Source organism: Polyodon spathula, chromosome 49, assembly GCF_017654505.1.
Source record: "Polyodon spathula isolate WHYD16114869_AA chromosome 49, ASM1765450v1, whole genome shotgun sequence".
Taxonomy (NCBI): Eukaryota; Metazoa; Chordata; class Actinopteri; order Acipenseriformes; family Polyodontidae; genus Polyodon; species Polyodon spathula.
Genome location: NC_054582.1, coordinates 2,317,934 through 2,335,773, shown reverse-complemented (window position 1 = coordinate 2,335,773; position 17,840 = coordinate 2,317,934). Strand labels below are relative to the sequence as shown.

At 38.2% G+C, this 17,840-nt stretch overlaps 1 protein-coding gene across 2 annotated transcripts in view; it reads right to left on the bottom strand.

Annotated features, from left to right (window-relative positions):
- Nucleotides 1-17,840, bottom strand: part of col5a1 (procollagen, type V, alpha 1) — a 115,332-nt gene that overhangs the window by 63,263 nt on the left and 34,229 nt on the right. For both annotated transcript variants that reach the window (XM_041238600.1, XM_041238599.1), the window contains exons 3-4: nt 12,409-12,622; nt 11,877-12,039 (exon numbers count right to left, since the gene is read on the bottom strand). In XM_041238600.1, the coding sequence (XP_041094534.1) occupies nt 11,877-12,039; nt 12,409-12,622 (377 nt within the window). The remainder of the gene's footprint in view (nt 1-11,876; nt 12,040-12,408; nt 12,623-17,840) is intronic.

Here is a 17,840-nt window from a genome sequence, read left to right as displayed (position 1 = left end):
AATGCTATCTTTCTGTATTCTCATTTTGCCAGGTATCCCCACTGTCTCCGCTAGTGTAAGAACTATTAAACATGGTCAACAGTAAAGCACTGATTATTCATCAGCAGTCACCTTGACATGCTTCAGCTGCCATGCAGCTTGGAGGTCCGTTCAGTATCAGCCCTGTGCATCTTGTTTTAAAATGTCATCACTTACGCTAGCATATGAATTAACTGAAGCAGGAAGCCACAAATCTGTCTGGCTATAGATAAATAATACAGCGGTAAATCCAAGCGGATTATCTAATTTTTTTTTTGGGGGGGGTTACCATGATGAGGTGTACATTATCATTCTATATTCCTGTAGCTGCTACGCAAACCCCCCTCAAGCTGACGGTTTGTCTGCGTAAGCCTTCTATGTTTCTGTAACAACACGTCATTACTCGGACAGGAGAAGGAGAGCCTGTCAGACTCTTACTGTCTCGTTCACAGAGATTACACAGAAATAAAAGAAAAATGGACCAATGAGAATTTAATTATTAAAGTCGAAAAAGATCATTTTTTATGATGCCAGTGTCAGTGGTTATAAAGACAGTAAAAAGAAAGACGCCACATGGTAAGAAAAAACAGAACAATTGGAAATTGATGGTATGTCCATCTTATTTCACCTTAATTATAGTCAAAGGTTCACTGGTTTCGTATTTCTGTAAAATGACGCTTTTTTGTTTTAATAATGTTGACCAATAATTCACACACTGACTGAAGATTTTATTAAAACTGAAAATCTATATAAAAAAAGTATATTAAACTAATTTTCTCAGTATTTACAAAGAGATATGTGTAGATGCATTCTTTTTGAATAATTTAAACCAGATAAACCAGATCACATATAAACATTTGCTGTTAAATGTCATTTTTTTAGTGTGCGGTGTACCCAGACTATTTGTTTGTTTTATTTATTTTATTTCGTCTCCACAAAAGGAACAAAAGCAGACAGTATTTTCTTTTCATGACTGGCTACAGTTACAGCTACAGCTAGGTTAAGGTTTTTCATCAATCCCAAAGTTTATCAGCTGGGGTCTCACTGGTATGAACACTTAGGGGTTGACATGTCAGATTCCCAAGTAAGTCTCATTGTCAAATATTGTATTTACTGTAGTTACTGCAGTTCCATGGTCTACCAGCAGGAGTCACTGTGGTAAATTATGCATGGCTTGCCTCGAGAAGATTTAGTAACTAAAAGTAAATTAACAGGAGAGTCTGTAGATGGAATGTAATGAATCTTCAGGCAAAGCCCCTTCAAGCAAAGCAGTTTCATTTTTACTGTTTTCTTCATTTTTCTCTTTTTGGCAAGGCTGTACCCATCTGCAGAACTCATCTTTAAAAACAAAACATATCGGGTTGATGTACTATAGAAAACAAGCCTGGTGCCTTTCCCCCTTTTTACGATCCCTTGGTCAACCCAAAAAAAAAAAACTCAAATTCCAGATGCCTTGTCTGGCTCTGAAAGAAAAGCCACCTGTTGCTGAAACAAAGCAGCAGCATTGCCTATTTTCCAATAGGAAACACATGTAGGATCAGTCCCATTCCCAGGCAGCCAACGGCTTTGCTCCAGACGCTGCTGTGCACTTCCTCGACCGAATAAAGGTAGCGTGATTATGAATTCCTACACATTAGCAAATAGCTATCGAAGAGATAGTACAAAAAACAGGCAGGGTTTTAACAAACAAAATAATTTGCTGTAAGAGTATTCCACTATTCCAAACTGCTGTCAAAACCCACATTGCCTTGTGTTTTCTACTTCAAGTTCAAGTTCTGATGAGACTAATCCAGCTTCAGTCCAGGCTTGGATATTCTTACCTTTGGACCAATGTGGATATGGACTTGGTGTGAGATGGGTATCATCATGACTTGGACTTGATAAAACCAAACTGCTTCCCAGGGATGTCACTTCAGATTTTATATATTCATGTATTTGCAGGACATGTCAACTCGGAGGCAGGACGTGTGAAACAAAGTCTTTATTTTAAACGCCTTAAGATTGTTCACGTGCATCAAAGGTTCTAAATACCATCCCCAACACAATTTCATTGCACATAATAAAGTGTACACATAGTAAACACATGTACAGCATAAGTAAATTATGGTCAACGATTTGCGATCCAAGCAGGGAAATGGTACTCCAAAGCATTAGGAGTTACAGGAAGAGGTCCGCTTATCCGTGCCACTGTATCATAAATCCAAACTATGCAAATCAGCACTCTTAAACCATCAGTGAAGTCACATGAGTGGGCAAGTTAAGTTAAACCATAAAACCAAAAAGTATACGACTGAGATTTGAACAGGATAAATCTATAAGATTTGGGCTCCCTCAAACTGTAACATGCAGAGGTTTGCCAAAAGCAACAAAACGTAAACCACATGTTTCTTTTTTCAACCTTTTCACCGGTTGCGCTTTGCCTAGGCTCAAGCACAGCCAACATTACAGGACAGCTAAAAAACACGACTCCAGCTTCCTGCTTCTCAGGCAACGCCAATCCGACATGTCAATGTTATAGTTGGCTTTTAACTAATACCCACAAAATACTGCTGAGGGAATGCTTCTTTTCTGCTGCAGTAATTAGGGACCCTCACTTCCAAAGCAAATCTCCAATACGGAACAAGCAAATTGCAGGATTTACCTTGGAAATCTGAGCGCTCCCTTGAGGGGCTGGACGGGTTACAATTTTTTAAACTGTGACTTGATGAACCGATATTAAACAGATGGGTCTTAATTGCAGTTTTAAAACAATTTTTTGCAGTCTGAAAAATAAAAAATCTTAAAAACTAACCATCAAGTCACTTTAGTTACCTTAATAAAGCACAATGAGAGAAAATACAGGCAACTATGTTTAAAACTTAGCTTTGCAATACTGTTATGCAGTCCCTGCATAGCAACTATTTGGCAAGTTGAAGCATATTCTGGTATTTCCAGTTGCTTATTTTAGCAAAAACATTTTTTTTGGTATTTCCATCTTTAATCTTACTTAAAGGGTACTGTTAAACAAATTAAGTATATATAAAATGCTAATAATCCACAGAGACATATCGACAGGCTCAAAACAAAAATCCAAAACAGCCTTGTCTGGTCTGCTACATTTTCCATGTTTTTTGGATGGTGTGAAGCCTGTGACTCATCATCCAAGTCTCTGTACAACTCATCGGAGCTCTATGGTTCCTGCCTGGGCTCTGGAGGGTGTATTTAATGTGAATAATGCATGTAGGATTCTTGTGCAAATAGAAGGCACAACTTGTCCGTTGCTGTACAGACAGGGGGAGGGGTGGATGCGTGGGGAATAGGGAGGGTGTCTGGCACGGTTTAGGATTTTCCTATCAGCCTCCTTCTGGCAGTCTTACCACCCAGCGGGCAGCCTAACTGGTGATGTTGACGTGTTCCATCAGCATTACCCTTTCTCAATGAGAGGCAGTAAACCCAAGGAGACCAGTACAGGCTCATTCTGTGTAAATCATGTCTGAAGGCATCATACGTGCTGTAAATTAGAGGGTCTGCCAACAGCTTAACTAATCTGCATGTTCTTCTTTCGTCATTTTTTCTTCTTTTCAATTTGCTCAGTAGTTCTGCTTTAATAAGAACATTTTGAAAGCCAGTGTGAACTTATGAAAGCAAAATTGGTCAGTTTTTTAGATGGTGTTGATGTTTGTGTCTTTTTCAACCTTTTTTCTATTTCCGACTGCATGTGCTCCCACCCAGTCAAATAAGTCACATGTTCTAGTAGCCCTGAGTGTTGGTTGCTTGCTTGCCTCTAAACCAGCAAGCCTGATCCCAGTATATAGTCTATCAGTTGTTTTCTTCTCCTGCATGTGACATGTGCACCCGCAGGATTGACAGTTTGCCATCATTTATGTATATTGTAACATATTTGGTTGTGTTAGCTCAGGCTGCTCAACACCTAACCCACCCTGTCCCAACCGTGACCCCAAAATATCCACAAAGCAGAGAAACACAGGTACCCATACTGTCCTGCCCCAATCATTTGCATACCAAATGACACTATCCAAAATTCCCCACTGACAACGATGCACCACCTGCTGCCATTATATATATATATATATATATATATATATATATATATAGAGAGAGAGAGAGAGAGAGAGAGAGAGAGAGAGAGAGAGAGAGATCTGCCTGGTTTTGCAGCTGTGAGCAGAGGCGGGACATCAACATGCTAGGCCCTAAGTGGTGTAACAATAGCTGAATTTTGATCATTATAGATTGTTATTGAGAATTATATTGGGAATGTCGAAGTAATATTTCAATTTACTTCTTACAAATAAAAATGAATTGTCATCAGACAACAGAGGCATCGTAGTCGATTTGGTTACGAGTCAATTTTCAAGAACTTTCTCAGAAAAAATTGGAGATTGCTAAAAAAGGGAAGCATATACCACAAACACTTGAACCGACACAGGAAGGAGAGGGATATACTCGCCAAAATTAAAATTATTAAAAGTATGCGCGACTTGCCGGTAACTGTCAATTTCAAAAATAATACAGCTGGAACTGTCTGCTGTTCACGGAGCCCTTTTCCCTCCCTACCAGGAAAGCTCTGCAATCCTCTGCATTATTGCCATCAGATTGGTCCAGGTTTCCAAGAATGACATCAGCGTCTGGGAGGAAAGTAGAGCACCAAGCACCTCACTATTTCCAAGGACTTAATCAAATCTGAGGTTTACCCTCTCCTCCCTCATCCTATCCAGTGTGCTGATGAGAAACTTCCAATTGAATCTTGCTTGATTTTACTTTACTCAGTGATTAAACAGAACCTGAACAGGAACACATTGATAATAACAGTTGGAAGGTGATTATACCTACATCTAGAGCCAAAAGTTTTGCATCACGCTACAGAATTAACAAATTTTGCTTCATAAAGTCGAGTGAAACAGGCTGAATAATGTTACATCAACATATTGAATTACATACCGCTTTGTTAGTTTTTCATATACTTGACTGGAAAAAAAAAACTGGAAAATGTGACATTTCGAAATCTAACATGAAATACTGTCCTACTATTATGGCTTTTGGTAGACTTTTGCAATCTCATTTTGCAGTTTCTTTGATTACATGATGTTAAATAAAAGATCTCAATTATGGTCAAATCAATATGTCCATATCGGGGTCTCAATCCTAAAATTCGAGGTGATGCAAAACCTTTGGCCGTAGCTGTAGTCAGGACAGGGACTCAGCAGCTCTTCCTCTTAGGTTGAAAAAGTGGGATTTATGAAGTACTTGCACTTATGGCTTCATACGAAGAAAAAAAAAAGAAAACACGCCAGTGTCTGACAGATTAATTGTTGTTATATTTGGTCTCACTCCTGGCCTCTTTTAAATGTTTTTCCATTTTCCATACTTATGGACCCTTTTTTGGGATATCTATAGTATGATATGATTTGGGGCATAGCGGTGATGTAACTGCTGGACTTTAACAAACAGCGGGAAAGACTACACTGTTTACTGCTGTGTGCATCTGTATCTCGATGGGATAAAAGACAGAAATAATAAATGTTTCTGGCCCATAGTTAAGTTATTTGTGTTTTTAATGTTACACAGAAAAAAAAGCAGTTTTGTCAGTGTCTCTATCTTTCCTAAATAATTTTTTTCTGTAATATTTGTGTATTTTGTTTATATAATAAATTGAGGTTTGTGGTTTGCAGAAAATGCAAACGCCCATCATGCGAAAAGACCAACTCTTTCCTGAGCCTACAGCCACATTCACAAACATGCCAGCCTTTAATATTTGTGGAATTAAGGAATGTACTGATAATTATGGTAAACAGGAAAACATCTTGTTTTGTTTTTAAAAATAACAAATATTTGAGCTGTATTTTTGAAGCACCAGCACAGTAAATGCATTAGAGCACCCTGGTATCCAAGCTTCAAGCATTAAATTGCACTGCAGTTGAGGCAGAAGCTTTAAACCCCAGCTAATGCACTAAGGGCAATCATTCCCAGTCAGTGCAAGAATGGTTATGGTATAAAACCAGTCTCGTCATGTCAACGCCACAAAAACATAAGAATACAAGAAAAGCTTGGGAATGAAGGCCCATCAAGGCTTGTCCCTTCTTAACACATAGTAAGAGGATACTGTTTCAGTATGCACTATGAGGTCATGAGGACTCAAAAAATCTATCTCCAGCATTACAAGGTCATTAGAATAGCAGAATGCTAACACAATTTAGCCACTGGTTTCCACAGAAACCACAGTCTAGTATTGATATCCTGTATTGTCAGATAATATTTAAGAACATATATAGAAAAATGTTTGGCCAGTTTAAGGCAGGATTTACGCAGGACTAAAATCTGGTGTCCTCAGAGACGGTCAAGAGCATAAGAAGTCTAGTAACCTCCCAGACTAGTTTTCACCAAGGAAAGTCGATCAATTAAAAATGAAATGCGATGCTGCGACCAGACAGGGTGATTTTGCGCATGACTTGTAAAAAACGAACTAGATGTAAATAACCTCCACAGAAAAAGAGGTTACGGGCAACTTGACGACATTGAATAAACGTTTCCCCTCTTGAATTATATGTATTTCCATACTTATTTTTAAATGCTACATTCAAAGCATCCATTTTTAGAGTCGCCACTTACGTTTTGTATTTTCGCCCGTCCCCAGTTTGGATACCAAATCGTAGCTTTGAGGCGAATACCCCGGAAATGCTTATATCAATTCTATCATAACACTAACATCGTGGTCGATTCGCTCGGGGGTAAAAAGACACAGGACACCTGAGTTTGAAATTTTACAGGCGGTCCCGATGTCCTGTAAAAAGAGATAAAAGAAATGGGCGTTTCGCATGGGACTAAATTTCACAGATGTCGGTAAAAATTCACAATCCACCTGGTGATTTTTAGTCCCATGCTAATCAGGCTTTTGGTGTAATCTACCTTACTGGTTACTACAACGGGTGCAAACTGATTTGAAAGTTTAGCACCAGAGCGTCTACCGGTGCTAAATTATCAAACTCTGCCTTAATCAAGCCCCCGCCCCCCCTCACAACTTATTACACGACACAAACCTTTTCTCCTGTGTATGTGGATGAGTGTGGGCGGGTCATGTGAATAGTCTAGACCCAATGAGAGACTATCATCATCTATGGCTGCTAAGGAATATAACAAAATAAATAATAATAATGAAGTATATTTATTATATGAGGTACTCTGGTGCTAGAATCTAGTGCCATGGAGGCAAATTTTCACCGCTGTATAATGGTCTATTTATAAAAAATAAAAATTAAAAGTACGTTATTAATAGAAAATTCACAGGTACACCATAACAACTTATTTAAATAAGAAAATCATAAAAACTAGTTCACCTGTTCTGCTGCCAGCTTCTACTGGGAACTGAGACAACAGAATTTAAGTGAATGCCCAGACTGTTTGCAAAAGTACCACCCAATCTTCCTGTATATATGTCTCTTGTGCTTAAACATGCTGCGTTTACATATTTAAGAGCTTCGATACTGTCTCGTCTCCTCGCTGTCAGACTTTTGTTTTTAATGATGTTTCCAGTCTCCCTCAATTATTTTACATTTTTCTTGGCAGATGGTGAGGGAAACTGCAGTGTTATTAGGGCCAGCAAGAACAGGGGGACATGGGCTGTCTGCTGAGCCAGACAAAAATCAGCTCTCTCTGTCTCTGCAGAAACACACACACACACACACACACCTGCTAAACCTATTATAACGTGTAGCGGCAAAAACAGTCATGTCTCTTTTCCATGTTATAATCTGCTCCCATAAACATTACAACCACTAATAATTCATTGCACTTTACTAATGCTGCTATAAAACAGAGTGGTCTGCAGACCACAGAACATTGATCGTGGATGATTGCTATTGGGTACCCAGTTCTGGTCTCTGGAATCTGGGTTTAAAGATTAACCTAAACCAGCTGAAATTAATTCTGGCAATTAGTGAAACAACAATGTTTTTTGTGGACAGAGGCCCAAAAACAGCACATAACGGCAGACCTCCCAGAATTTTTTTTGTTCTACTCCAACCACAGGTATTTTCTGTGTATGACGTCTCTGGCATAACAACATTCATTTTGTGTGCTTTATATTTACCTATCTTAGAAAGTACATACCTCCCCACCAATGATATGAACAGGTGTCCTACCAATGGATAAGTTGTTCTCTAGATTATGTTACACACGGGTCTGATGGATAATATGTGTTTGGATATTCACCACATGCCGTCTTTTACAAAATACAGAACTACAGATTGTTCTAGTTTACTGACCCTCTACTGTTAAATAAACTAATATCAATAAATACTGTACCGGTCACTATTCTGCTGTCGCTATGCTGCAATTACAATTGATTCATAGATTCAACTGAATAATACCAATCCCTAGCCATAGATATTTACCTGGGACACTACAACTAAGACTACTGTTTCAGTTTACGAGTCATAACAAAGGGGGAAGAGAAAAGGGGCATCTCATAATTTGGAAACTATGTGGAATATTTTTCCATTTTACACAAGTTCTTGGAGGAGTTTCCCCTCATTTCCAGCTGGCTGGGGTCCAGCATGAGAGAAAGTTTAATCTTTCTAATAAGCCATTGCTGGTTCCCATGTCAGCCTGTTCCATTACTGCTTCCATGACTAACAGTACAGTCAGCTAAACTCTCAGCAGATGGCCGGCCGTGTCATCTAATCTGTGTCAAGGAGCCCTATGTTTAATCACACGTGTGCTGCAGCGGTGTACATCGGCCCAATTAATCATTCAGTCATTTCAATATTATAGAAGAGCAAATGCTTTTCAAATATTCAGCTTCAAAGGACTGCTGGCAAATTCTTTAGCATCTAACCCTGGTCCACCACTATAATTTCATGCAAAGCCTTTAGCATCTAACCCTGGTCCACCACTATAATTCCATGCAAAGCCTTTAGCATCTAGCTCTGGTCCATCACTATAATTCCATGCAAAGCTTTTATATCCAAGTCTGACATCCTATTTTCTTTACATGTGTTAGGAGTTAGCTTCATGTATACTGCAGTACATATCGATATGGTTTTTTTTACTAATTGAAAGTATTAATAAAGTAAAACTAAAAACATCTCAACAAAAACACTGCATGTGCATTTAAAATAACTTCTACTTTTAAAAGAGATGGGAAACTGAAAAAAAAACATACAGTAGTTTAACAAGATGTTTATTTGGTGGTCTCACTCCCATACAGTACATACAAAATAGTACCAACCAACTGAATGTACAGAAAGCTTAGAACAAACATTTCATTTAAAGAGCTAGCTTACAAAACATGCCTGGAGGATGTTATTAGCTCTTTTAATCAAGGCCAGAGGTGAACCAAATCATCCAACTCTACAGTCAGCCCCTTGCTCCAAACTTCTAGGATTTCAGACAACTTGTACCTTTGGATTCTCCCCCCTCTTCTTACAAGAAGAGGCTGTAGTTTAAATTATGCCTTGGCCCATTATCAAACATGCTGTATCAGTCCAAAAATTATGACCCAGAATCCCAAGATTTGACGACAGGAATTAACACCGCTCTCAGACAAATTACATTTAAATGAGAGGAAGATTTTTTTTCTAGTGCAGGAAAACCTGATGGTCAAGCAAATTTAGAGGAAATTATTATGAACCCTTCCCCTTGACCAGTTTAAAGGTACAAGTACACTCATACGTTCATTGCTGTAATTTCACCCTACGGTGTCTAGAAATGACACAGTCCAACTCCACCCATTCTAGATATCCAAAAATCTTGAAGGCAATGACCTTGTATGTAGGAAGCATATTAGGGTCACGACCAGAGTTATTATTTTCATTGGAAGATCTTGTAAAAGATTGAAAGACAATCCACTCTGAACCTGAAACTGTAATGCACCAAAGACAATACAACTGGAACGTTTGTTTGGTTTATCCCAGTGAAAAATCTAATGGTTTAGGATTCTGCTCAAAAACAACTCTATCTGACAAGTTTCAGAAGCTGTCAAGATTATAAAACCACATGCTTGGAGAGCCAATACTGTAAATCACATAAAAAAAAAACTGTCAGAGGCAGCTGGTTGGAAGCGTACCACTAGAGCTTCATTTTAGTAAAAGTGTGTGTGTACACTATCAGCAGTGCCCTGTCAAACAATATGAAAAACAGATTCACAAGCTGCTATTGCTATGGAAACACATAAAATATCCCCTTGTACTTTGTGTTAATTTGTATGTTTGGGTAAGGCTTCATTTCAAATAGCCATGTACTGTATTTATGCATCACATTGTAAAACAGATGTTAGGATGGGACAATATTCAAAAGTTATTATTATTATTATTATTATTATTATTATTATTATTATTATTATTATTATTATTATTATTATTGAGTAAAATACACTTTGCTATTCATGTTTTTTTTTTTCCTTAACTTTTGTTATAAGTATTCTAAAACAGTGGGTGAATATCAAAGTTAATTACAGTCATAAAAACAGACTTTAAAAAAGCATTCTTTAAATCATATGCAAGAGCAATGGCAAATTTTCTGAATGGAATAAAACAGTTTAAATGGTATAGCAATAGCCCTAAAAACCCTTTATGTGGTTTTCATAGCATCATATTCTGTACTTTAAACAGCTGTAACTCTTCAAAAAATTGCAGCAAACCAACCAAACTGTTACAGTACTGTGTGCATTAGCATTTTATTAATATCATGACACGCAAAACTACACTATATTCTACGCTTTTTTTTGTTGTCATTATGAAGGTTCAAAAACACATCTGCAACATAGATATCATATACACACAGCAACAAAACGTGTTAGGCCCAGCCAACAACAGGAAAACCTTAAAAAATGAATTATTCTATGAATTGAACTGGGACTAAGTGCTCACCGACATATGTGATCAAAGCCAGCTTTCTTCAGGCTCAACCATTTGCCTGCCGTTTTGTTATTTAAAGGGCCACTCTCCACTTTCCTAGACCTTATTAAGATTATTTAAAAAAAAAAAATTATATATAAAAAAAAATATATATATATATATATATATATATATATATATATATATATATATATATATACACACACACACACACACACACACACACACACACACACACACAGTTCAGTAGTTCAGGACAAAACCCACAACATGTACATTTTAGTTTCAGAAAACTAAAAAGTATTGATGATTATGCAATGTATATCTGAAAAACTATCTGGCTTCAAACCCGCCTGGCATAAGGGTTCACCACCTGGCCGTCTGGACAAGGCAGGAGACCCCCCATAATAGATTGTGCTTGGAGAAGCTACTGGGGTGGAGAACTGCTACTGGGGTTCTCCTGTTTTCTATTCACTTCAAGTAAACTTCTTGTGAACTTATTCTTATTCACCCAGGGCTGCCCTGTCCAGGGGTGAACTGTTAACCTGGCAATGCAAAGACCACTTTTGGCTGGATTTCAGTTTTTTATTGATTGTTATGAGGAATTACTCCAATTTAAGCTCATAGTTCCCTGGCGTTTCATAACAGTGCTATAATGAGGGTAGAGTGCATTTCACTGGATGGAACTTGTTGAATTTCTTCAAGTCCTTGACAGAACTTAGTTTGACAGGCTGTCATCAATTCCAACCTATCTGCATGGCTCACTAAGCCAATTATCTCATATACTATACTGTATCTTGAACCTACTTAGCAAGCTGGGGGGGGGGGGGGGGGTGACTTTACTTCAATCTGGACCCAATAAAAAATGTTTATACACACATTAGGTATTTCATTTTAAGGTGTTTTGAAAAATGTTGTATATCTAATAATAATAATAATAATAATAATAATAATAATAATAATAATAATAATAATAATAATAAACAAGGAGAATTAGAAAAAACCTACCTCAAAGACTTCTTCATCAAGTATTCTAGTTCCAAAAACCAAAATGCCCTTGGTGTCAATTCGAGGACGGGCACTTCTGTCCAAAATCTTTGTTGACTTCTTAGTACAGTCCAACACCATGGTGACTTCTTTGTTGTGGACACTGATAGCCACTCGATGCCACCTGTGGAGAAGGAATTTCATGTGTGGGTGTGCGTTCTGTGACTCGTATTTAATTTGCATTGAGAGCTTTCACTTCTGACAACCGCTGATAGTTTTTTAGTTTTTTGATGCTCTTAGTCTTACTTTACTACTTTCATTTAAATACCCAACTCACATGGATATCACACAACACACACACACACACACGCATACACATACTGTATAAGACACAGGGCATGAATACATTCTAAATTCATGGTGGTAGTCGACACTTTATTTTCTATGAAGCCCATATTGAAAACGTCATTGACAGCATCAAAGTGCACATTGAGGCCACCGTTTGAATGCACTAGTCTCAGAGACACTACTGTGTATGATGGCCTGCACTTACTTGCCATCAGCCAGGTTGATGCCCCTGAAGAGTGGGTAATCCTCTGGCCCGGGCTTGCCCGTGTGATCTTCATAAAGGAACACCGGAGACCGTCCCACCTCCATGCCAATCTGCTGGATCCCCTGCTCATTGTAGATGGACAGGAGGAAGGACTGGCTGCCTTTTTTCGGCCTCACGGTGGTTAAAATGGAGAAATCCTTGGGGAAGGATGAAGCTGGGGAAAGAAACAAAGAGTTATAATAAACCAGCATTCACTTATGAAACAAAAACAAAAGTCATTTTGCTGCTTTAAGTCAGCCTGCCTGTGTATTTGTTGTATCTTAGATTATGTGCCTGTTTATTAGAAAGTACTGAATGCTGTTAGATTGTTTGGCAGATGGGGAGCAGTATTATTGGGAAAGCTGTTAACAATAATTCAAATGTTTAATTAACATTGCTTCATGTAATCAGTGATTAATAATGTATTGCTGTGAACGTAGTCTGGGTTGCTGGCGCTAATTGTCTCTATGGTTGTGTTGTTGTGTTGTTGTGTTGTGCCAAAAACAATTTTTTCACTAGTAAGTTGCCAGTAGTGTTCAGTGTTTTTCTTTTTTGCTTAACCTTCATGATGAATGTTGTTGAAGTAAACAAAATATTGCCACTATTAAAATCTATGCTGGTTGTTGTTGTACAAGGCTTACTTTGTTTGCCAAGAGAAGTTCTATGGTCACTGGCCTTTGGGTTTTAATGTTGAATTGCACATTTGCTCCTATGCACAGAACATGCCACAGCCTGGAATGTACTGCATGAAAATTCTCTGGAGATTGGACTCAGAGACTGGTGGTTTCAACAGTCCCCACAGCAAAGATGACCGAAACCAATACAGTACATCATATATGATCTTGAAAAAACTTAAACCACCAGCAGAATTTCTTCAAAGGTCTTCACTGAGTAATCATGAAAGTTAGCTAATCTTCCAGTCCTGCAGAAGGCAGACCGTGTACTTTTAAATCTGAAGAATGCTGTCAAAGTAGCTTAAGGAGAGGGGTGCCTGCTACCCTGAGTGTGGAAATTCTTCATCCTGTCTAACACATCACTCAGTACCAAAACGACTTGATAAAGAAGTGCCAATCACATCTCTTAAACTACAGACAAACTTAAGAGCATAGGGAGTGTACAGACACCTCTTTCTGAGAATGGCAGATCACATCCAATGGCCATTAAGGGGCACTGTTTCTTTGTTGTGGGGTGTCAATGATACAGATATAATAGCCACAAGGCAGGGGTAAGCTCATGGGCCCAATTCACAAAGCTTTACCTGATGAGAATGTTTTTTCTCATTGGGTAAAGTTTGGTATGCATGAAATGCCAATGACAGTCTATAGCAATTTCATGAATACCAAACTGTAATTCAAAGTATTTTGTTAATAGACCCCCTGATATACTTAAACTATTAAAAAGAGTTACATTTGCTACTCCTGTCAAGTTAGAATGAGGGTGGGGGGAGAGACCATTGACTATGTGCTGTTTTGAATGTATGTAGTGGTTTCATATTTTTCTTAATGTTTTCTTATGCTATACAGTAGTGGGTAACAGTATACAGACTCTATGAAAAATCCCAAATTAGGGAGGCCTTAACTGCAGAAGCATGTTCTGCTGTGACCCTTTGACCTTCTGAGGATTCCTTTCAGGTAGAATGACCCCTTAGTACACACTAATCCATTCACGCAACATCACTTTGACTCCAAGGCTGACAAAGTCCTGCAGCCAAAATCCTGGAAATCTGCACATAAAAAGTCTCTTTCAGGCCCCAGAGGAATAGTCTACGGAATGCTAAGTCGTTTCAAACACTTGTGACCACATTCTTCTAGAATCCCCCTAGTCAAGAAGTAAAATCTACAGCACGATTAAATGCCATAATTAACATTAAAACAATAAATTCCGGCACCCTTGACACAGAATATAATGATGATTAGACAGACTACACTTAAACATTCAAGTTAAGGAAAACTACAACACAACAGAGTTCTACTTAACCCTTTAACATTATACCCAGGCTAAGCATATACTATGATTATGTTAATAATAATAAGTTAATGCTCCCAACACTGCCATGTATTTTGCATTACTTGCTTGCTAAGGAACCAGACATTCTAAAATGAACTGAGCTCAGCAAACTGAATCTTGCCAAAGTTAATTAATTAAATAGGCCAAGTTCCAAAATTAAATATTTCCATATTGCAATTACAATATTGCATACATATGGCACTGTATATGTATACTGTTCATTTTAATGACTAATTCATAGCAATCAAGCATGAAACGGACTATATATTTAATCGGGCAGTTTCCATAGAAACCACAAACGTCCCTCAACAGCAAGGTTGTGAGCCAAGGAATAAAGTTCTGTCTGAAATCTGCAAAAGATTTAAACACATCCAGATGCCAGTACGGATAGTTCCTTTGCCAGCAGTGGTTTCTCAAAAGAATGCAGTTTCTTTGTACACATTCTTTCCACAGCACGGGCAGAACGTTTGATGATTTAGCCATTCACGCTCAGAAATCTTTATCTCACACAAGCCCTAGGATCCAAGCACTCTGCTATCATCCAACACTTTAAGGAAGTCTTGTGTCAGGCACCAAACAGAAAGCCTTGTAAGGAGGGTTCAGAAAACGTGTTCCGCAGCGGTAGGCGAATAACTGAGAACCTTATAAGGAGAGCATACTGTATAGGCATTAAAGTCCAAGGTTAAGGGATGAGGCTGTGAGACCCAACCTTTGGAATTGGATACCAAAATATTTCTTAATACCTGCTCAGCCAATGATATATTCTATAAGTCATTATTACAGTTCTATTTACTGTAGCTAGTGAAACAAAACAAAAAAAAAAACATAAACTGAGGTTTTCTGAGGTTTTCAGTAATGTGCAATGGAGATAAAACTTAGCAATTGAATTGTGGTAATGACACAAAGGACAACTGGGCACTTAAAGAGATTCAAGAAATGGTGAGAAAAACTTTCCAGCAGCCACGGCTTTTTCACAGAGTCGCTTTGACCCTGGCTCTTAGTAAAAGCCTTTTGCAGGCCTCGTCTTCCAGCCCATGTTCAATAACAGTGTTTGAAAGTGTTAATCTCTTCCTATTATGCCTCTCATTTTTTTCTTCCCTCATCGGTTTGTTTGTTTTCCACCGTTTTCTTTTGACTGGCCTCCTGATCCTAACGCTGGATTCAGTTCTATTCACAGTCTTGTTCCAAGACCCCCATTAGTGCAGCCCTTCTTGTTACTTGAATGAAATGGCCTTTTGATAGTGGAGCATCTGACTCCCCTCACTCTCTCTTACTCAAATGCCTGAGGATTCATTCCACCAGCGGCTTGCGTCTTCACACGAATAGCATTCCCCACGAATCCCAGGCATTACCCCTATGCATGCAGTTCGTCTCTACAGCTTTTCTACAAAGGGTCTCAGTAGAACTGCCCACTGAGAATCCTGAGTGTGTTTTACTGGCAGTACCTGTGCATTGGAACAATGGGATACTGTAGGCCTGCATTTGCTGGGTCTGCATTTCTGGAAGTATGGCCATCCTGCAGTTCATTTTAGTTGTAAGCTGAGACAGTACACAACATTTCAGCTATGCTGAAAGCATCCACTTTTTCTTCATATCGACACATCCCCACTTTGCTTCTCAGCATAGTCTCCTCACCTATAGCTGTCCACCCTGTAGACGACTTTTTTTTTTTTTAAAAAAGCCAATAAAAGCCATGCCAGTACTGAACTGTGTGTTGAATCCATATGCTTAAAGTTTTCCCCTTCCATATGTTTTTACAACTTTATTGTTTAGTTATTGGCAAAGAACGCTCCTGGGCTGCAAACTGCCATGGTGATTCAAAACAAAACTATGAAAGCATGCAATGCAAACTTAATCCCACAGGCAAAACCACATACAAAGAAGTTCAGAGCTCCTGACCACATGAGGATCGCTCTTTGCAGGGGCTTCTGGCAAGCTCAAAGGGGGTGCCAATTCTAAAGTAAAAGATCATCATTTCAGGCATTTTTAAAGAGGGAAACAAAACAGCTCAGCGAGTTCGGGATGGCTTGCGGGTTTGACCAAGGCCAGAAACCATTGGTACTTTTTTTTTTTATTTGTAAAAACAGCCGAATCACTTCTGGGAAAGTATGGTGCTCTGATTACAAGTTTGCATGAGATAAAGGGCTCTAATTAGGCCACATGAATGTCTTATATAATTCTTTTATGGCGAAAAGTTAAGAGAATGGAATTTTTAAACTGTGATGTAAAAACAATGTATACATCTGATGTTTTTGATTTGATATGAATGGGATTTTCCTAGCAACACTTTTTTTTGTTTTGTTTGAACATCTACAGTATTTTGTTCTATGAAATTATATATTGTACTATATTCTACCTTCATGAGATTAATGTGAAATACATTGAAAAAAAATGTTTTATACAAATGTTCAATCAAACCAAGTAGACAGAACTACAGTGTTTGATGAATGTTTCTATTTAATATTATACCAAGCATGGCCTTATTTTTATGTTTTGATTTAAAATTATACTGTTGCCTAGTTACCAGATTGCATTAGGCAACATATTCTAGATGTGTTTTACTGGACAAAGCAGATGGATACAGTGTAGGAATGACTTACAGTCCTTTATAAATAATATGCAGTACAAATATACATTTGAAGAACACTAAATTAAAACCATGTGGCAGGAATATGTTACTGTCTGGAATGCTGTGTTCTATCAGATTTATGTCACTCGGTGCCACGCTGTAAGATATATGGTCACTCTTCACCATTCGTGGCATAAAACATGTACAGTACAAGATCCCAGGCAGTATATTTAACAGCAGAACAATGACTTTATTCTTTTTTTTATTATATTTTCTTTCATTATTGTACAGCATCAGCAGTGGCAACACTGAGAGTCTGATGGAAAAATTTAAACTAGGTGTTTGTACTTTCTAACTTTCCAGCAGCCAGAGCATAGACAGTAGCCAAAAAGTAAAATAAAAATGATCTCACTCTGCATTCTGGAACGGATAAAGTCTCTATGCTGAATTCTACCAAGCCAAAGACAGAATGCTATAAGAGCCCCAATTTGGTTCATGGACAGATCTTTGGCAAAAATAAATAAATAAATAACACACCTTACACAGAGACTATTTGAATCACTGGCTGAACGCTAAACGGCAACAGGTGATCGTTGTCCTTCTGGGTTAAGGGGTTATATCTTAGCCTGCACATGTGTACTATGTATTATTCGTATGTCACAGAACCTGCAGGGTTATTGTACTCCAGTGCCTGTGTCTTCTAACAGACTACAATGAGTTTCTGATTGTTGACGCCCCTGAAACTCTAGAAATAAATATGTACTGTGCTTTTAAAAAAGCACAGTCTGCTCACGGTGTCCCAGCAGTTTAGTTTAAT